Source organism: Lynx canadensis, chromosome C1 (genome assembly GCF_007474595.2).
Source record: "Lynx canadensis isolate LIC74 chromosome C1, mLynCan4.pri.v2, whole genome shotgun sequence".
In the NCBI taxonomy this organism is placed as follows: Eukaryota; Metazoa; Chordata; class Mammalia; order Carnivora; family Felidae; genus Lynx; species Lynx canadensis.
Genome location: NC_044310.1, coordinates 15,794,991 through 15,814,787, shown reverse-complemented (window position 1 = coordinate 15,814,787; position 19,797 = coordinate 15,794,991). Strand labels below are relative to the sequence as shown.

At 57.4% G+C, this 19,797-nt stretch overlaps 1 protein-coding gene across 11 annotated transcripts in view; it reads left to right on the top strand.

The window, feature by feature from the left end:
- HSPG2 (heparan sulfate proteoglycan 2) overlaps nucleotides 1–19,797 on the top strand; it is a 99,438-nt gene that overhangs the window by 60,100 nt on the left and 19,541 nt on the right. For 7 of the 11 annotated variants that reach the window (XM_030328219.1, XM_030328215.1, XM_030328214.1 and 4 more), the window contains 27 exons: nucleotides 2,984–3,076; nucleotides 3,416–3,496; nucleotides 3,704–3,934; nucleotides 6,332–6,445; nucleotides 7,014–7,141; nucleotides 7,267–7,353; nucleotides 8,335–8,393; nucleotides 8,580–8,747; nucleotides 8,899–9,009; nucleotides 10,903–11,003; nucleotides 11,108–11,288; nucleotides 12,881–13,006; nucleotides 13,147–13,299; nucleotides 13,380–13,522; nucleotides 13,840–13,975; nucleotides 14,062–14,210; nucleotides 14,457–14,607; nucleotides 15,330–15,499; nucleotides 15,583–15,730; nucleotides 16,144–16,295; nucleotides 16,475–16,610; nucleotides 16,707–16,858; nucleotides 17,751–17,886; nucleotides 18,030–18,181; nucleotides 18,616–18,754; nucleotides 18,844–18,995; nucleotides 19,614–19,749. In XM_030328219.1, the coding sequence (XP_030184079.1) occupies nucleotides 2,984–3,076; nucleotides 3,416–3,496; nucleotides 3,704–3,934; nucleotides 6,332–6,445; nucleotides 7,014–7,141; nucleotides 7,267–7,353; nucleotides 8,335–8,393; nucleotides 8,580–8,747; nucleotides 8,899–9,009; nucleotides 10,903–11,003; nucleotides 11,108–11,288; nucleotides 12,881–13,006; nucleotides 13,147–13,299; nucleotides 13,380–13,522; nucleotides 13,840–13,975; nucleotides 14,062–14,210; nucleotides 14,457–14,607; nucleotides 15,330–15,499; nucleotides 15,583–15,730; nucleotides 16,144–16,295; nucleotides 16,475–16,610; nucleotides 16,707–16,858; nucleotides 17,751–17,886; nucleotides 18,030–18,181; nucleotides 18,616–18,754; nucleotides 18,844–18,995; nucleotides 19,614–19,749 (3,685 nt within the window). The remainder of the gene's footprint in view (nucleotides 1–2,983; nucleotides 3,077–3,415; nucleotides 3,497–3,703; nucleotides 3,935–6,331; nucleotides 6,446–7,013; nucleotides 7,142–7,266; nucleotides 7,354–8,334; nucleotides 8,394–8,579; nucleotides 8,748–8,898; nucleotides 9,010–10,902; nucleotides 11,004–11,107; nucleotides 11,289–12,880; nucleotides 13,007–13,146; nucleotides 13,300–13,379; nucleotides 13,523–13,839; nucleotides 13,976–14,061; nucleotides 14,211–14,456; nucleotides 14,608–15,329; nucleotides 15,500–15,582; nucleotides 15,731–16,143; nucleotides 16,296–16,474; nucleotides 16,611–16,706; nucleotides 16,859–17,750; nucleotides 17,887–18,029; nucleotides 18,182–18,615; nucleotides 18,755–18,843; nucleotides 18,996–19,613; nucleotides 19,750–19,797) is intronic. The other 4 variants (XM_030328220.1, XM_030328216.1, XM_030328211.1 and 1 more) reach the window with 2 other exon arrangements.

Below are 19,797 nucleotides of genomic sequence, written 5' to 3'. Positions count from 1 at the left end.
GGGAGGCAGAGCCTCACGGCGTCTTTTCTGTCCCTCTCTGCTCCTTTCCTCTGTCCTCCCTCTCCCGGTCCCCCAGGTGGATGAGGCCCAGAGGCGGATGGATGCCGAGATCTGGCAGCTCCTTTCCAGCTTTGCTGCCCACCCCCATCCCCCTGCCCCGGGGCTCTTGCCCCATCCCCAGCCTGCAGCTGCCCTACAAGCAGCTCTCCCTTCCTCCTCCTCCTCCCCCTCCTCCCCCTCCTCCTCCTCCTCCTTCTCCTCCTCCTCCTCCTCCCCCGCTTCTTCCTCCTCCTCTTCAGCTTCTGCGCCTTCCTCAGCAGGCTCTCAGGTATGTGCCAAGGCACCTGCCAAGAGACCCCACCACCACCATGTTTTCCAGACCTTAGCTCTTTGTGAACCAATTTCACAAATTCTGCCATTTCTGCACACTACCTGGGCTATGATTTACTTCAAATTTCCCTTGATTTTATTATTATTTTTAGACGTTTTTAAGTAATCTTTACACCCAACGTGGGGCTCGAACCCACAAGCCCGAGATCAAGAGTTGCCCGCTCCGCCGACTGAGCCAGCCAGGCGCCCCTCAAAGTTCCCTTTAAGTCTATCACACAGCAGCTCATTTGCACTGGTAATACATTTTCCAATACATGTTAAAATACCTACTAAACTTCAAAATGTTTTCTGGTGTGCTGCATAAGTCATCGTGGGGTCCCCAAGAGGCACACACCAGATGTGAGGAGACACCAACCCAACCACGCCCGGTGAGAACAGTTGGGGTCTCTGGATCCAGGGATGGGGCACAAGTTGTCCCAAGAGCAGGGCTAGGACTTGAGCTTTGGGCTAGGGGCTTCTATCCCTCCACAGCCCCCACCCCAGCCTTCCCTCCAGGGTTTGCGTGTGTGTGTGCGTGTGCATGCATGCAAATGTGTCCCCGCTGGGACCCCACCCCCGACCCCCCAGCAGCTCTCATCGCCTGTCCTTCTGTCCTAGTTCTCTCTCTCCTACGAAGGCTTCTCTCTACTTCCTGGGAGCCTCTATTATTGGCAGCTGCCCCAAGCCTTCCTGGGGAACAAGGTAACAAGGAGCTGGGGGTTAACAGGGTGTCATCAAATCCTAAAATATTCGAGAGCCCTTTTTCAAAGTCCTTTATGACACAGATGGGTAGGTAGATCAAGGCCCGGAGAGGGGAAGGGACTTGCCTGGTGTCCCATCAGTGGCCACAGGCCCTGGCGGGGACCCGTCTCACCCAGGAGGCTTTACCCCATATCCAGCTCACTCACCTAGCTCTTGGCTCTGCATTCGTTCCTTCAGGAAGCATTATTTTAGCACTTCCTGTGTGCTGCGTTGTATCTGGGCAGAGGACGACCCTGGCCCTGGTCGTTCCTGTCATCGCCAGCATCATCAACGTCATCATCACCGTTGGCATTAGTGTTAGGGTTGACGTCAGCTCCGTCTTGTTCCAAAAACTATTTAGAATGCCTCTTAAGAATATGCATAACATGCCATGAAATAGCATTCAGAGAGGCAGCTGGGACGGAATTGGCATGATCTGGGGGGAATGGGGATAAGAAAGATCTGCCGAAGCCGAGAGCACAGCCAGGTGTGTGAGGAGCTGGCAGGCAAGGAGGCCGTGTACTCTGGGGACACTCTGCTCAGGGCAGTATTTTACAGAGCCTTTGTTACTTAATCTTTGTGCTACCCTTCAAGGTACATATTATTTTTATTGCTATTTCCGTAAGAGGAAAGTAAGACTCAGGTTAGGTGCCTTGTCCGGGGCTGTCCTGCCAGTACAGTTGGACTTGAACTCCAGTCTTAGACTGCAGAGTCTGCTCCCTGAGCAGACTCCCTGAGCCACCCTGCTGCACACGCCTGCAGCTTGGTCTGGAAGCAGTGATGAACCTGCTGGCATCCAAAGCAAGCAGGAAACTAAGTTGTTTCATGGTTATCCAGTTATGCCTTAGAGTTCCTTCCCTCACCCTGAGCTTGTGGAAAACATCCTCAGGACAGTATAGCTCAATTCCAGCATGTAGTCAGTAGGCATTGAGTAAGTGCTCACCAACTGAATGAACACAAAAATGAAGAGATGGGCTAGGCCTGATGCGGTGTGGTATTGATCCGAACATCTGCTGTGGTGGCAGAGGAGAGAAAGGAAAGTCCTGGGACAGAGCTGGGGCCTTGGCTGCCCACGTGAAAGCCCCCAGCAGGAAGCCTAAGGACTCTCTCAGTTGTGAGCGATGGAAAACCCAAGTACAGCCAGCTCCTACAACTACAAAGTCCGAGGAAGCTGGTGTCAGGCATGGCTGGGTTCAGGGGCTCATTAGGACTTTTATCTCCATTGGCATCATTCTCCGGCTTCCAATCTGACTAGTAAAGGGGGTATCTCTGTTCGTGGAAGGAGCAGAAGTGCCAGGTTTACGTGTCCATCCCCGACAGAGTGGAAGAGAATGGTGGAAAATGCACATTGGCCAGACCTGGTTCACGTCTGTCCTCAAACCACCTGGCCCGCACGTAGGACATAGTTTCCTTTAAAGGAAACCAGGGCCATAGTTTGCAAAAAACCAGGGAAATGGATTCTAAGCAGACAAAAACCACCTGCCCAAGGGACAAGGCCTCTGAAGGCGCACCCTCAGCCCTACCCCCACGGCCGGGAACTTGTAAACCTTCTGGGGCAAGCTCGTGATGATCACCGTCAGTACCCCTGTCTACTTTTTGGGACATTTCTTCAAAGGGAAAGGGACTTGAAGCTTGTTTGCTGAGCTGTCAAGGCTGCTCAGGGTCACCACCGGCAGGTCCAAGACAGCAAAGAACTGACAGGTGCCTGTCTCCTTGGCAACCAGGGGCCAAGTGCACTGGCCTCCGGTTGAACGGAGGGGACAGCGCAGGTACAGAAAAGCCTTGAGAAGCTCCGCCCACTCACCGGTAGGGTCACACGCACCGTGGAGGAAGGCAGAGTCGGGCTGTGACTGCAGGGCTTGCCTCTTTGCAGGTGGCGGCCTATGGCGGGAAGCTGCGATATACCCTCTCCTACACGGCGGGGGCGCATGGCAGTCCGCTCTCTGACCCTGACGTCCAGATCACGGTGAGCACGTGGCTTCCAGCTGGGCGGGCAGAAGGGGAGGGTGGAAACCAGCAGCCACCCTCGGTGTCCTTGTCCTGTCGGCCCAGGGCTCAGCTGGCCTGGCACGAGCTGGGGGCCCGAGGCCCATGGCCCCCCACCCAGTTCGGTTAGACACTAGCCAGGCAGAGGCCCAGCTGCTGAGAAAGAGGCAGTGAGCGTGGACCTGATTCCTTTGGGCACATGAGCTTGGGCAATCAGAGACTGGAGGCTTGTGTCACGGAGAGGCCGGGACTGGTGGAGGACTCCTCTGTCCCTGAGGGCCTCTTGATTCCCCTCCCAATCCTGCCCGTGTCTCTCCAGGGCAACAACATCATGCTGGTGGCCTCGCAGCCAGCGCCGCAGGGCCCAGAGAGGAAGAGCTTCGAGATCATTTTCCGAGAGGTGAGATCACACTGTGTCTGACCCTCCCGCACTGCCCACCCTGCTCTGGAGCCTGGCCTCGACGGTGCTTCCCCTGCCCATCCCCCATCCTCACCTCACAGTCCTGGGCCAGTGCCTGGAGGCCAGGGGATGGGGTAGCGGTGCTGCAGGACTAGCACACGGGGCCTCACACCCCTCACCCACACTTGCTGTTGTCCCCCCACCCAGGAATTCTGGCGCCGGCCTGATGGGCAGCCGGCCACCCGCGAGCACCTCCTGATGGCACTGGCCGACCTGGATGAGCTCCTGGTCCGGGCCACGTTCTCCTCGATGCCACGGGCAGCCAGCATCAGCTCCGTCAGCCTGGAGGTCGCCCAGCCTGGGCCCTCAGAGGGACCCCGGGCCATGGAGGTGGAGGAATGCCGCTGTCCCCCAGGCTATGTTGGCTTGTCATGCCAGGTGAGTGTGGCCAGCCTAGACACATCTGCTCTGGTACAGCTGGTCAGCAAGCTGGTCAACTGCCATGTCCGTGGCCTGTCATTACTGCCATAACTTTAATTTTTTAAAAGCCTTTCTTGCATCTGAATAGCAACTTTCTTTTTTTTTTTTTTTAAGTTTATTTTGAGAGAGAGAGAGAGAGAGCGTGGGGGAGGGTCAGAGAGAAAGGGAAAGAAAGAATCCCAAGCAGACTCCACACTGCTGGCCTGGAGCCCTACACAGATTTGAACTCATGAACCGTGAGATCGTGACCTGAGCCAAAATCAGGAGTCGCACTCCCAACTGAGCTACCCAGTTGCCCCTGCCATAACTTTAATGTACTATGCAGTATCTGATTTATTCTTCCTAACACCCGTGAAAGATGTGTAATTATCCCCTCTTAACAGATTTTTTTAAAAATATTTATTTACTTTTGAGAGAGAGAGAGACACTAAGTGTGAGCAGGGGAGGGGCAGAGAGAGAGGGAGATAAAAATCCGAAGCAGGTTCCAGGCTCTGAGCTGTCAGCACAGAGCCTGATGTGGGGCTCGAACTCATGAACTGTGAGATCATAACCTGAGCCAAAGTCGAAGTTGGAGGCTTAACCGACTGAGCCACCCAGGCACCCCTAACAGATTTTTTAAAATAGAGGCTCTGAAGGCTGAGTGGCTTTCCCAAGGGGATACAACTATGGTCTCCCAAGACTAAGACCCAGCTTGTGCTCCCAGGGTGCCCCCTAGAGACAGGGAGGCAATACGGATACACGTATTTTTCTGGGCCAAAGTAGAACATAGAAATGCCTCGGAGAGGGGCGCCTGGGTGGCGCAGTCGGTTAAGCGTCCGACTTCAGCCAGGTCACGATCTCGCGGTCCGTGAGTTCGAGCCCCGCGTCGGGCTCTGGGCTGATGGCTCAGAGCCTGGAGCCTGTTTCCGATTCTGTGTCTCCCTCTCTCTCTGCCCCTCCCCCGTTCATGCTCTGTCTCTCTCTGTCCCAAAAATAAACGTTGAAAAAAAAATTAAAAAAAAAAAAAAAAAAAAAAAAAAAAAAGAAATGCCTCGGAGAGAAAAAAAGTGCGGAGCAGGGTAGGATTCTGGGCATCTCACAAGGAGGACTGTATGGGGAAATAGTCCATGATGCAGAAGGGTCACCCTGGAAAGCTGAGGGGGCAGAGGCTACTTCCTTAGGCCTGGAATGAGGTTCCGCTCAGTAGGGAATGCCAAGCCGTGAAAGGAAAAGTCCTCTCTGCCCTGGTGAATGAGACAGGTCGGGGAGAGACAGGGACCCCTATTTACAGGGAGGGCACTGGGGGTGGAACAGAGGGCTGGCTGTTGCAGAGAACCCAAGAGCATCCGGAGGGTTTGGCTGGAGACCGTGAACTCCCTGAGGGCAGCGCCTGAGCTGACTGCCCACCACTGAGTTTCCAGACACATTGGCAGGCCGCCAGTCAACACTGGACGAGTGAACTTGGAACTGAGGAAGGGGGAGGATGAAGGAAGGGGAGGGGGCAGAGCTGCAATGCCAGCTGGGCGGCAGGGAGGTCAAGTGTGGGAACAGCCAGCGCCCAGATGCAGGAACTCCCCTGTGCAAAGTGCACATCTCCGCAATTTTACATCCGTGCACCTTTGCTATGGCCACAGACTTTCAAATCCAAACATATGAACTTCACCTCCTTTGAAGTTATCAAATTTAATAACACATTTTGAAGGAGAAGCCCTGGGGAGGGCAGAATAATCCTGTGTGCGCACTTTCTGCAGTGAAGCAAAACAGATTTGTAAACATCCCTTTGAAATGGTTGGGGGGCGGGAGGGGCCTGGAGAAGTTTCAAAGGAGGGGTAGTGAATAGAAACTCTTTGTTTTCCAAACCCATGATTACTCACTCAGAATGTGTAAAAACATCCTCGATTGTGTGTGAGATGCCTGCCTCTTTCACTTTATTTAGTGACTGTGAGGTAGTTGTAAAGATCTCCAAGGGCTCATTCCAAATCTGGGTCTCCTGAACCTTGTTTTTCCGTCTAGGAGTTCAGTTTTTCAATAGAGACCCTACCAGAAGAATTTTCAGGAACGAAAATGGGAAATGGAGAAGCGTTCTCCTCCATTAAGGGTGAACTATGATTTCAGTAAATTCAGAGTGGCTGGAGATGCCAGGCAGGATGGGGACAGACACTGTCCCAGCTTCCACAGTGTTGAGAAACTGAGCACAAAGACAGGGAGGAAAGTTCCAAGAGAGGATGCTGGGGAGGAGGGCCGGGCCTGGGATTTCCCAACCAAGAGCCAATGGGAGTCTAGATTGTGGAGAGAGGCTGGAGAGAGAAGGTTCTGGTCTATTGGCTCCAGATGGGACCACTTTAGAGATAGAAACCAGCCCTCCTCCCTCCCCAGGACTGTGCCCCAGGCTATACACGCACTGGCAGTGGACTCTACCTCGGCCACTGTGAGCTGTGTGAATGCAACGGCCACTCAGACCTGTGCCACCCGGAGACCGGGGCCTGCTCGGTAAGACGCAAACAGGGCAGGGTCAGGGGTCATTTTCTCCGGGCCTGGGTGGGGCACCGGGGCTGCCTGGGAGGCAGGGAGGGGTGGGCTTGGTAAGGTGGGCCTAGGTCCAGGGGCAAGGTGGCAGGGCACGGATTGTGGGACAAAGTGCCTGAACCAGCAGTGGGCACTGTAGGCATTGTGGGATGGCCAGAATGGTAGAATAACATCCTTCTCTTTTTATTAAGTTTATTGATTTGGAGAGAGAGAGAGAGAGAGAGAGAGAGAGAGAGAGCCCACGCCAGTGGGGGAGGAACAGAGAGAGCGAGGGAGAGAGAGAATCCCAGCAGACTCCATACAGCCAGCTCAGAGCCCTATTCAGGTCTCGAACCTACAAATCATGAGATCATGACCTGAGCCGAAATCAAGAGTCGGATGCTTACCCAACGGAGCCACCCAGACGCCCCTTCTACAATTATTTAAGATAGGCTCACAGATACAGAATTTCCAGCTCAAGGGATTACAAAACTGTACAGTTTGGGGTAGATTTTGCCAAATGGCGGGTGGCTGACATCCTTGTGCCCCACAGCACTGCCAGCACAACGCCGCTGGGGAATTCTGTGAGCTGTGTGCCCCTGGCTATTATGGAGATGCTACTGCCGGGACACCTGAGGACTGCCAGCCCTGCGCCTGCCCACTGACCAACCCGGAGAACATGTGGGTGTCCCCGTTCAGGGCCCAAGGAAGAACTCCCACTTGGGAGTGGAGGGCACGGCAGAAGTGGAGGGCACCGGGTGGAGGGTGGGCGTCCCCCGGCCTGACCTCTGCCTCCCCCATCCCAGGTTCTCCCGCACCTGTGAGAGCCTGGGAGCTGGTGGGTACCGATGCACAGCCTGTGAACCTGGCTACACTGGCCAGTACTGTGAGCAGTAAGTTTGCAAATAGGATGGGGGGAGGAAGGGGGCATATGGTAGACTCCTAGGTGAGAGTCCTGGGGGGGTGTTGCTCAGAAAGGTCTCTGCCAGGATCACATCTTTCCCCTGCCCAAAACCCTTCCAAGATTCCCCGTTGCCCTTGGGCCAAGCCCAAGCTCATTCCCCTTTCAACACCCAAATCTACCATAGCTGGGGCTAACCTCTTGACTTCTTGACGTTCTGGTCTTTGCACACGCTGTTCCCTCTACATGGAACATTCTTCACCCTCAAACCTCCCCTTTCTCGCTGACTCCTGTTTAGCCTTCAAAGCTCAGCTTCATTCGCTCATTCAGCATGTTTTTCTTGAGCACCATGTGTGCCATGTAGTGCGCCAAGGTGTTGGAGATAAAGGGGTGAACGAAACAGATTCAGTCTCAGCCCTTAGGGACTCTACCACCTGTCATGGGAGACGGGGCAGCAAGTAATCATACAAACACATAATTATGAAGAGTGGTGAGTTCTCTGGAGTACAGTCCGCTCCAAGGGAATATAACAAGCCAGTAGTGCGGTCCTCTGGGGAGCTTCTTGACTCTCAGGCCTGGGTTAGTGCCCCTCCTGTGCGTCTCTGTCGTTTACATAGTTCCTCGTTGGTTTCCCGACAAGCCAGGTCTGTAAGGGCGAGAGTTGCATCATGCTCACTGTCCCGATTCCACAAGCTAGCGTAGTAGTTGCTTAATAAATGCTTGTTGAATGAACGTTTCCCTGGAGACTAAAGACCTTATTACCCCCGTTGTCCAATCTGCTAACATCGCCGTTCTTAGCTCAGTGAGGCCGTGTTGAGGCCTCTTTGGTCTCCAAAGTCCTTCCAGAGTTGTGAGCCTCCTCACCCCGCACTGAGCCCACCCCCGCCGGACTTCTGGCTCCGCAAGTCCACCATGAGGCACCGAGTCCCCTGGGGCCTGGGGCCTGACAGAGCTGGTCTGTTCCTCCTTACAGATGTGCCCCAGGCTACGTGGGTAACCCCAATGTGCGGGGGGGCCGGTGCCTGCCCCAAGGTAAGTGGGATCGTGGCGGGTCAGGGTGATGGAGAAGGCAGTGAGCCTCGGGAGTTTGAGAGTCACTACATCCGGGGGGCAGGGCTGAGGGTGGGTCACACCAGGGTTTGGGAAGACAGAGATACCTGAGACAGTGCTGCATGCTGGGAGCTCCTGCCTGAATGGCCTCTCCTGTCCTTCCTCCAGCAGATGCAGCCCCACTGGTGGTCCAGGTGCATCCGGCTCGGACCATAGTACCCCAAGGTGGCTCCCACTCCCTGTGGTGCCAGGTCAGTGGGAGCCCACCCCACTACTTTTACTGGTCTCGTGAGGATGGGCGTCCCTTGCCTAGCAGCACCCAGCAGCGACATCAAGGTACCCATGACCCCGGGCCCCTCAGCCCCATGAGCCACCCCAGAGGGAGGGGAATCACAGGCCTGTTTGCTGCGATCCTGTCCTTACACGCAGGGCCGGGTGGGAGACGGGGTGCATCTGCGCTGATGAGCTCCTGTCCACTTCCCACCAGGCTCTGAGCTCCACTTCCCTAGCGTCCAGCCATCAGATGCTGGCGTCTATATCTGCACCTGTCGTAATCTCCATCGCGCCAATACCAGCCGGGCAGAGCTGCTGGTCACCGGTGAGTCCCTGCTCCACTCCGCCCCCAGCCCGTCTGTGCCGGGCTGGACTGTGGACACAGGCAGTGGGCACGTCCCTCCGCTGGAGAGGGTGGTGGGGCACGGGGGTGCTGGCCACGGAGATGGAGAGATAGTGGGGTCAAGGCTAGTTTTAGAGGCAAAATTGGCAGGACTTGATTGTGGTCACTGAGAGAGAAAGAAAAGCTAAAATAATGCCCACGGGTCTGGACCCCAGCAGGCAGGCAAATGAGGCGCCATTTACCGAGATGAGCAGGCTCAGCAGGCGGGTGTTTTCCTTGGGAACCCCCACCCCTGAAGCTGAGTCTGGGATGAGGATTTTCATGCCAGCAGTTTCTATAGGAAGTGAAGTGAGGCAGGAAAGAGAAGACATCCCATAGAGGGCGTGTTACCGAGCATATTCCCACCGGGGACAGTTGTTCACCGCAGCCAAAGAAATTCTGGGAAACTCCAGAGTAAAATGTGCACCTCGGAGTCCCCCATCCCAGGGCCAGTTGATTGAGGCCTGTGCTCTAGGATCACCAGGGCCCCTGCGTTATATACCACCTCGGGGGCAGGCACGGCAGTCCCCGGTGGCCTGAGAAGGACCTCAGGCACAGAAATGCGGCGGCTGGCAGAAGTCAGGCAGGCAGGCTCTGAAGTGACAGCGGAAGGGGATGCAGGCGGGGCACCCACAGCACCTGCTACACACAGGTCAGGGGGCATCACGAGTCTGTAGCTCCAGCTTGAACACGTCAAGGTGAAGAGGGAAGACAGCACGAGGGACTAAGTGGGGACAGCCATTGAGATAGGAGGAGAGGGGGAGAGCAGGTGTGTTGGGGGTCATGTGGGGAGGGGGCTTCCTGAAAGGAGCGGTTGGCCTCACCACATGCCCCGGGGCAGTCAGATACGGGCAGAGAAGGGACCCATGGAGGTCATCATCTTTGATGAGAGCCATACAGTGGAGAGAAGGGGTAGAAGCCAGACTGGAGAGAGGCAAAGAATGGAGGGGAAGGCCAGGCGTAGACAGCAAGGACAGACAGCTCTTTCAAAAGTCTTGGCTCTAGGGTGGCTGCCTGGCTCAGCTGGTAGAGCACGTGACTCTTAATCTCAGGGTCATGAGTTCGAGCCCCACGTTGGATGCGGAGCCTCCTTAAAATAAATAAATAAAGAGTCTTGGCTCTGAAGGAAGGCCAATACATGTAGCAATAGCTGGGGGGAGTATAAGGTCAAGGGGGTGTTTTTGAAGGTAGAAAATTCTAGAACACATTTGTCTGTGGAGTAGAATGATCCGTGCAGAGGGAGAGGAGGGACTGATGTAGCAAGATAATGCATGGCCCTGGGAGGAAGTCCTTGGGAGGGGTGGGGCAGGGCAGGGCAGGGCTGCGGTGATGGGTTGGGGGGGAAGGGTCTCGTCCTGTGGGACCAGGAAGGAGGGAGGGCAGGTGGGTGGATTTGGGAAGATGGGCAAAGTCCTGACTGGTAGTCTGAGCTGAAGCCCTCGGCTGTGGAAACGGAAGTGGGGTGCGGGTGGGTGGAGAGGCTGGGAGGTGTGAAATTGTTGGGGAGTCTGGAAACCCAAACCAGACAGAGAAGCCCAGTGGAGTGAAGTGCAAAGTGTTAAGGGCGATTTCGTGGTCTGTGACCATGAATCGACGCCAGGTGGACTCGTGGCAGCGATGCTCTTTGATTGCAGCCTGTGGCTCTCGGTCCCAGTGGGAAGAAGCCGTGGGGTTGAGCCAGCGTGAGGGAGGGAGGCACCAGGGCACGCAGTGGAATCTGAGCTAGCCTGGGAAGGAAGTGACACCCAGACAGGACGATGCAGAGAGAGAGAAAGTGGCCACAGGAGACGGGGCCTGGCCAGCACCTGGCTCAGGGGGTGCCTCCTGTCACCACAGAGGCTCCAAGCAAGCCCATCACGGTGACCGTGGAGGAGCAGCGGAGCCAGAGCGTGCGCCCCGGGGCTGATGTCACCTTCATCTGCACAGCCAAGAGCAAGGTGGGCAGAGCCGTGCGTGGACATCAGGGGAGGGCGGCTCTGGCTTCTAGTGTCTCTGAAGTTCGCCTCTGACCGCCATCCCACCCTCCTTACCCCGCCTGCAGTCTCCCGCTTACACCCTGGTTTGGACCCGCCTGCACAATGGGAAACTGCCAGCCCGAGCCATGGATTTCAACGGCATCCTGACCATTCGCAACGTACAGCCGAGCGACGCGGGCACCTACGTCTGCACGGGCTCCAACATGTTCGCCATGGACCAGGGCACAGCCACACTGCACGTGCAAGGTACACCATTCACTTCCACACCTGGCCCCCCCACCCACGGCCTTCCCCCGTGCCCACCGGGACTGGCGACCATTTCTTCATTCAGCTGACAGTTTGTGAACAGTTTGTGTGCCTGGGCCTGACTAGACTCTGAAGAGATGGGGGGGAGGACAAACAGGGGCTCTGCCCTCCTGCACCACGTGTTCTAATAGGGAGACAATAAGCATGGGGACACCATTTGCACCTACGTGGCTGGAACTGGAGGGTATTGTGCTAAGTGAAATTAGTCAGAGAAAGACAAAAATCATAGGACTTCACTCATATGAGGACTTTAAGAGACAAAACAGATGAACATAAGGGAAGGGAGACAAAAATAATGTAAAAACAGGGAGGGGGACAAAACAGAAGAGACTTTTAAATATAGAGAACAAACAGAGGGTTGCTGGAGGGGTTGTGGGAGGAGGGATGCGGTAAATGGGGAAGGGGCATTAAGGAATCTACTCCTGAAATCATTGTTGCACTATATGCTAACTAACTCGGATGTAAATTTAAAAAAATAAAAAATAAAACAAGTTAAAATAAAATAAAAAAAATATAAGCATGGGAACAAATGAACAAACAACGGAATTTCACACGGTGATGAGGGCCGGGATAGGAACAGACAGTGAGGTAGGTGAAGGGTGGCTACTTTCCATGGCGTGGTCAGGGAGGGCGTCCGTGAGGAGGTGACGTCTGGGCTGAAAGCTGAAGGAAGAGGATGTGTTCAGCCACTTGAAGAGCTGGCAGAGAGTGTTCTCGGCAAAGGAACCAACACGTGCAAAGGCCCTGCAGCAGGTGCATGTTGATGTGTTTGAGGATCGGCAGGGTTAGCGTGGCTGGAGCTGTGGGAAGGGGGTAGGTAAAGAACGTGAAGCTGTGGGCAGAGGTGGATCACAGCACAGCAAGGAGTTCGGATTTTATTCGAAAAGCCCTGGGGAGCCACCAACAGGCCTTAAATGGGGAAGTATCAAGAACCATGGACGTTTTTAAAAGTATTTTTTTAATGTCTGTTTATTTTTGAGAGAGAGAGAAACAGAGTGTGAATGGGGGAGGGGCAGGGAGAGAGGGAGACAGAATCGGACGCAGGCTCCAGGCTCCGTGCCGTCAGCACAGAGCCCGACACGGGGCTCGAACTCACGAACCGTGAGATCGTGACCAGAGCCAAAGTTAGACGCTTAACAATCCGAGCCACCCAGACGCCCCTGGCACCCGGGGACATTTTAAAAGCTCCCTCCACGGGGCGCCTGGGTGGTGCAGTCGGTTAAGCGTCCGACTTCAGCTCAGGTCACCATCTCGCGGTCCGTGAGTTCGAGCCCCGCGTCGGGCTCTGGGCTGATGGCTCGGAGCCTGGAGCCTGTTTCCGATTCTGTGTCTCCCTCTCTCTCTGCCCCTCCCCGTTCATGCTCTGTCTCTCTCTGTCCCAAAAATAAATAAACGTTGAAAAAAAAAAATTTTTAAAAGCTCCCTCCGGCCTCTGGGAACACACGGCCATGAGGGGCTGGAGTAGAATAGGGACCAACAGCAAGGGGGCGCTCCTCACCCTGACCACATACCGCTTCTTCCTCCCCCGTCAGCCTCAGGCACCCCGTCAGCCCCCGTGGTCTCCATCCATCCGCCGCAGCTCACCGTGCAGCCCGGACAGCTGGCCGAGTTCCGCTGCAGTGCCACCGGGAACCCCGTGCCCACCCTCGAGTGGACAGGTGAAGCCGTGGCAGGACTGATGGCAGGGCCTCCCTCCCCTGGATGTGGGGGGCCAGGGGCGGGACTCCAGGCTGTGGGACCTACCACCCACAGGGCCTGGCGGTGCCCGGTGGGTGCTGATGCCACCCCTTTCCGTCAGGGGGCCCTGGCGGCCAGCTCCCTCAGAAGGCACAGATCCACGGCGGCATCCTGCGCCTGCCAGCCGTCGAGCCCTCGGATCAAGCCCAGTACCTGTGTCGTGCCCTTAACAGTGCCGGGCAGCACGTGGCCAGGGCCGTGCTCCACGTGCATGGTGAGGGGACACGGCTGAGGGTGGAGCTTGGGAGCCCGCGGGCAGTCCAGAGAGATGTCCTCACAGGCCTCTGTGTGCAGGGGGCAGCGGGCCCAGGGTCCAGGTGAGCCCAGAGAGGACTCAGGTACACGAAGGTCGCACCGTCAGGCTGTACTGCAGGGCCGCGGGGGTGCCCAGCGCCACCATCACCTGGAGGAAGGAAGGGGGCAGCCTCCCCCCACAGGTGAGGAACTCTGTCTGGGCCGGCCCGCAGGCTCAACAGGGTCACGGCACCTACCGCCTTCCTTTCCCGTCTCCCCTTCCTACCAAGTCTTCTCCCCCTTCCGGTTTCCTTCACTTCCGAAACGGCGGCCTGCTCAGACGTCCTGTTCGGCGCACCCGGGCAGGTAGCGGCTGTTGGCCTCTTGCTTAGCCAGCGCCTGGCTCTGCCCTCCCTCGTGTCCAACTACCCTTTCTGCCCCCTTCCCCCATCCTCGCTGGCTAGCCCTTGCCAGGCTGCCTCGCCCCCTCGGGCGGCTGACCCTTCCCACCGTGCGGCAGGCCCGGTCCGAGCGCACAGACATCGCCACGCTGCTCATCCCGGCCATCACGGCTGCCGACGCCGGCTTCTACCTCTGCGTGGCCAGCAGCCCCGCGGGCACCGCGCAGGCCCGGATCCAAGTGGTTGTCCTTCCAGGTGCGGGGCCTCTGGGGACTAAAGGAGCGGGGAGGGCAAGCCAGGGCTCCCCGAGGCCTACTCAGCCCGCCGCTGGTACCCCCCAGGTGCCAGCTCCCCGCCAGTCAGGATCGAGTCCTCGTCGCCTTCGGTGACTGAAGGCCAGACGCTGGACCTCAACTGTGTGGTGGCCGGCCTGGCCCACACCTCCATCACGTGGTACAAGCGAGGGGGCAGCCTGCCTCCCCACAGTCAGGTATGAGGGCCCTGGAGCCTGCGGTGAGGGACCTGGGAGTGATCCTCCTAGGCAGAGGCTTCACACGGCCCGGACGCCCTCCACAAGCGACGGCCAGCCCTTATTTCTCCCCCTGGCCAGCTTCTGTCATGGGGCAGCCCAGAGCGGAGCCAGTGAGAGCCTGATGAGTGACTCACTAAGGCTCAGAGGAAGTGGTGACCGCAGCCCCTCCTTACCCTCACACACCTGCGTCCCAACCTGTCCCAGGTGCATGGCTCCCGGTTACGGCTTCCCCGGGTTTCTCCAGCTGATTCTGGAGAGTACGTCTGCCGAGTGGAGAACGAGTCAGGCCCCAAGGAGGCCTCCATCGTCGTCTCTGTCTTCCACAACACCCACCCAGGCCCTGGCTACACCCCAGGTGAGGAGCCAAGTGGGCCCGGGCAGAGGCCAAGCCCTAGGATCTCCCCACTGATCCCAGGGAAGGTGCCGGTGGACTCTTCCATGACAACCAGACAAGAGGGGGTGCTCTAGGGGGGCTTTGGGGATGTGAGGGGACTAAGGGTGGGGATAAGGTTGATCTGGCTTACCTGGGACCCTACGACGAGGATACTGTTTCAGATTTCGTCAGGAAGCAGCAGAGTCAGGATTAAACACTGAGTCGGGAGTCAGGCTGACCTGGGTTCAAATCATGCCTCTACCCCTTATCAGCTTTGAACTGGTTATTTATTCCACATTTTAGGGACTCAGTTTTCTCATCTGTGGAAGGGGGACAAGACCACTACCCTGTGGCGTGAGCAGATGACAAACACTCTCCAGGAGAGACTTGTAACATTGTTGTCTGCGTCCCTCGGCCTGGCCTGGGCACTGAAGGGCTCTGGTTGCCTGTAGGCCATAGCAGCTTATCCTAATCAGGAAGTCATGGGTGGGCAAATGGGCCTCGAGTCCAAAGTTGGAGGTGAGGGTGACAGAAGGAGGGGCCTGACTGACCATGCTGAGGTAGAAAAGCATGGTCCCAGCCTTAGAAAGGCCTCCCATCTGCCCTCCCAAGCCAGGCCCTGGTCATGTCCCTGGGTGCTCTGCCCCAGGGCTGCAGGACTGGGGCTCGGGAGCCCCGGCCCCTTACCAGTTCCTCTGTGCCAGCTCCTGGAGGAGCCCCAGCTCCGGGCAGCACCCAGCTCATCCGCATCGAGTCCTCCTCCTCTCACGTGGCTGAAGGACAGACCCTGGACCTGAACTGCGTGGTGCCCGGGCAGGCCCACGCGCAGGTCACATGGCACAGGCGTGGGGGCAGCCTCCCCGCCCGGCACCAGGTACAGCCGTCCTCGGGACCAGCCTTCTGGAGGGGTAGATGGGGCCCCTCTGGCCCCCTGCCAACCCTCCCGTTTGCATTCAGACCCATGGCTCGCTGCTGCGGCTGCACCAGGTGTCTCCAGCCGACTCGGGCGAGTACATATGCCGCGTGGTCCTTGGCTCTGGGCCCCTGGAGGCCTCCGTCCTGGTCGACATCAAGGCCTCCGGCTCCCCTCCGGGCTCCATCCCTGGTGAGTAACTGCCCAAGGGCAGGGCAAGCGGAAGGGGCTGAGGGCCTTCCAAGGTGCTGAGGTCCTAGCGGCTCCTGCTGCCATTGGGAGGGTGGGGGGAGAAGGCCCGCGCTGGTGCTGGAAGACCCCATCTTCCTCACTTTTCTCTGGCCACACAGTGCCTCGTGTTTCTGCTCCAGCCTCTTCCTCCTCTCTCCCAGCCTCGACTACCCCCTTCTCCCCCACTTCCTTGCTCCCTTCCGCAAGGCTTGGCCCCTGCCCTGGCCCTCCACTCAAGGTGAACCAAACCCAGTCCAGCAACCCCCAAACATAGGAGCCTGGCCTCAGAAGACCAGGCCTGTGTGGCTCTGAGGTGGACCGTTCTTGCCCTCTCTGCCGGGGATCGTCTGCTACCTTTGCTTCGTTCCCCACAGCCCCAGGACCTGTCCCCCCTGTCAGGATCGAGTCCACATCCCCCACAGTGGCCGAGGGGCAGACCCTGGATCTGAGCTGTGTGGTGGCAGGGCAGGCCCATGCCCAGGTCACGTGGTACAAGCGTGGGGGTAGCCTCCCCGCCCGGCACCAGGTACACAGGGGCAGAAAGGTGGGAGGGGCTGGCCAGGCCGAGCTCTGGGCAGTAGGTTGAGGGGGGTCTTGGCCCCTGAGCTGGGCGGCTGGCAGTTCCCAGCTCAGAGGAGCAGAGCAGGTGGGCATCTGCTAGGCTGTGGGAAGCCTCGCTCTCACACCCCTGCCCTGGCTGCCCAGGTCCGCGGCTCCCGCCTGTACATCTTCCAGGCCTCGCCAGCCGACGCAGGCGAGTACGTTTGCCGGGCCAGCAATGGTATGGAGGCCTCTATCACAGTCACCGTAACCAGGACCCAGGGGGCCAACTTTGCCTACCGTGAGTGACACCACCGGGTTGGGCCGGGATGGAAGACGGGGCTGGGCAGGGGCAGCCCTAGCGAACTGAGTGACTGGTGACCCTCCTGTCCCCCAGCTCCGGGCAGCACCCAGCCCATCCGCATCGAGTCCTCCTCCTCCCACGTGGCTGAAGGGCAGACCCTGGATCTGAACTGCATAGTGCCTGGGCAGGCCCACGCCCAGGTCACGTGGCATAAGCGTGGGGGCAGCCTCCCTGCCCGGCACCAGGTACAGGCCTGGAAGATGGACAGGCCAAGAAGGAGACAGGAGGGAGGCCCTGGGTGGTGGAGGTCAAGGATGGGGAGGGCTGAAGTCTCCTTGGAGACAGGGGAAGCCTTGGACCCCATTGCGCAGGTGGATAGACAGTACAATGATTAGGGCCCAGACTCTAGGACTGGCCAGCCTAGGTGTGAATGCTGCTTCCCCCACTTACTAGCCTATGACCTTGGGCAAGTTACTTAAACTCTCTGTGCCATAGCTTCAACATCTGTAAAATGGTATCTATCCTACAGAACTGTCTTAAGGATGAAGTGAATTAGCGTATGTGCAAAGTGCTCAGAGATCTGGCACACAGAAATTGCCGAGCTGTTGTTACCATAGTACCGTTAGCGATGATTAATATTACTGTATTTTATAGATTTTAGGATGCTATCGATTGCAAGATGCAATATTAGTTTTTGTACGTCTAAGGACAAAAAGCTGCCCTTTATCATTGTAAAGTTATTGACTGTAGAATGTGTCTTGATTTCAGAGACATTAAAAAGTGTGTTAGGGCACCTTGGTGGCTCAGTCAGTTAAGCATCTGACTTGATATCAGCTCAGGTCTTGATCTCAGGGTTGTGAGTTCAAGCCCCACGTTGGGCCCCATGCCAGGTGTGATGCCTACTTAAAAAAAAAAAAAAAAAAAAGATGTGTCTTAGACTTGATGGAAGGTGGTACAGGGTTTGCTCAGTTCACCATGGCTTCTCCTGACCACCCTCTACCCTTGGGACGAGGCCTCCCCTAAGCAGGACAAAGCTGATGGCCAGGACTCAGAGGTCAGAGAGTGAGGCAGGGGGGCAGGTTATAGGTGCAAGGGTCCCATGAGAGCCCCCTCTGAGCTCACCTCCATTCCGGCCAGACCCACGGCTCACTGCTGAGACTACACCAGGTGTCCCCAGTTGACTCGGGCGAGTATGTGTGCCGCGTGGTGGGTGGCTCGGTGCCCCTGGAGGCCTCTGTCCTGGTGACCATTGAGCCTGCAGGCTCTGTACCTGGTAAGCAGCACTGGGGGTAGGGCAGGGCTAGGGGCCCAGCCGCGGGAGACACTGGCAGGATCCCATGAGACCCCCCACCTTCACTCACATCCACCTCACCTCCCCTCTTAGCCAGGGATTGACCCTCTGCCTTCTGTCCCCAGCGCTGGGAGTCACTCCCCCAGTCCGGATCGAGTCATCCTCCTCCCATGTGGCTGAAGGGCAGACCTTGGATCTGAACTGCCTGGTTGCTGGGCAGGCCCATGCCCAGATCACGTGGCACAAGCGAGGGGGCAGCCTCCCCGCTCGGCACCAGGTAGGAGGAGGGGAGCTAAGGGGGAGCCTGAAAGCCCCTCATGACTACAGAAGAAGAAAGTATACAGGCTTTGACTTTAGGCATATCTGACTTTAGACACTGTTCTGCCACTTTGCCTGCTGTGTGACTTTAGGCCAGTCGTCTGACTTCCTTGATCTTTAGTTTCCTCCTCTGTCAAACGGGCTCACACCGCCTACCTCACCTGCCCCATAGCACATTGACAAATGTTGGCTGCTCTCTTCTTCTCATTGGACCCAGTCCTGACGCTGGGGCAGGGGAATTGAAGGGTCATAAATGGTGGTTTTTCCAGAAAGAGCTTCTCTCAAGTCCAGTTGGCTGCACTGGCCTGGGAGGGGCGCCAGGGAAGGGAACAGGAGCCTGGCTGTGAGCCCCACAGCCTGACCCTGAGCCTGCCTTCCTCCTGGCCCTTCCAGGTGCATGGCTCGAGGCTGCGGCTGCCCCAGGTGACCCCAGCCGACTCTGGGGAGTACATATGCCGTGTGGTCAGCAGCTCGGGCACCCAAGAAGCCTCAGTCCTTGTCACTATCCAGCAGCGCCTTGGCCCCTCCCACCGTGAGTGTCTCAAGGGTCCTAACAAACAGTGGGGGAGCCACTCCAACCTCAGCGGCTCCCACACCCTGCCTCCTGTCTCACCCTCCCAGCCCAGGGCGTGGTATACCCCGTCCGCATCGAGTCCTCCTCAGCCTCCCTGGCCAATGGACGTGTCCTGGACCTGAACTGCCTGGTGGCCAGCCAAGCCCCGCACACCATCACCTGGTATAAGCGTGGAGGTAGCCTACCCAGCCGGCACCAGGTATGGAGGCATTGGGTGGTGGTGCAAAAACTGGGCACACTGGCGCTGATAGGATTCAGGAGGGGTTCTCAACACGTTTTCTGTGCTCATTCAGTCATTCAGCAAACACGGAGTGTTCTTACTGGATGGGCCCTGGACCAATGCCGACAAAATACATAGATCTCACTGACCTCAGTTGGATCCCATATTTCAATAGAACATTCTATGATTTACTCACTCACTGAACGCCCCTGAGAATAGCTCCGGGCCAAGTCTGTACCTGGCACCAAGGATTCCAAGTGGAATGAGGCAGATGCCTGCCCTCAGGGGGCTCACAGGCTAGTGAATGGGGTGGACATGCCCTGTGACAGCAGTGTCATAGAAGCCACAGCAGGGCACTGGGGACTCACCAGGAATGGCCTCAGCAGTCTTTTGGCACAGGTGACAGGTGAGAACAGTCCAAGGCCAGAGACACTGTCCACCCCAGCCTAGAGCCTCAGGAAGGCTGCTGAGGGAGTTCTGAAGGACGTCCAGGGGGAGGCCAGCCCAGACGAGGCAGGGAGGCTCCTGGAGTCCAGGGCAGCGGCCCCGGAGACACGGGGGTGCTACGTCCACCCACTGACACGTGTTCCCCCTCAGATCGTGGGCTCCCGACTGCGGATCCCCCAGGTGACACCTGCAGACTCTGGCGAGTACGTGTGTCACGTCAGTAACGGTGCCGGGTCCCAGGAGACCTCACTCATCGTTACCATCGAGGGCAGCGGCTCCTCCCATGGTGAGAGGGCATAGGGCAGGGGATCCCGGCAAGTGGGCGCAGGGGGAG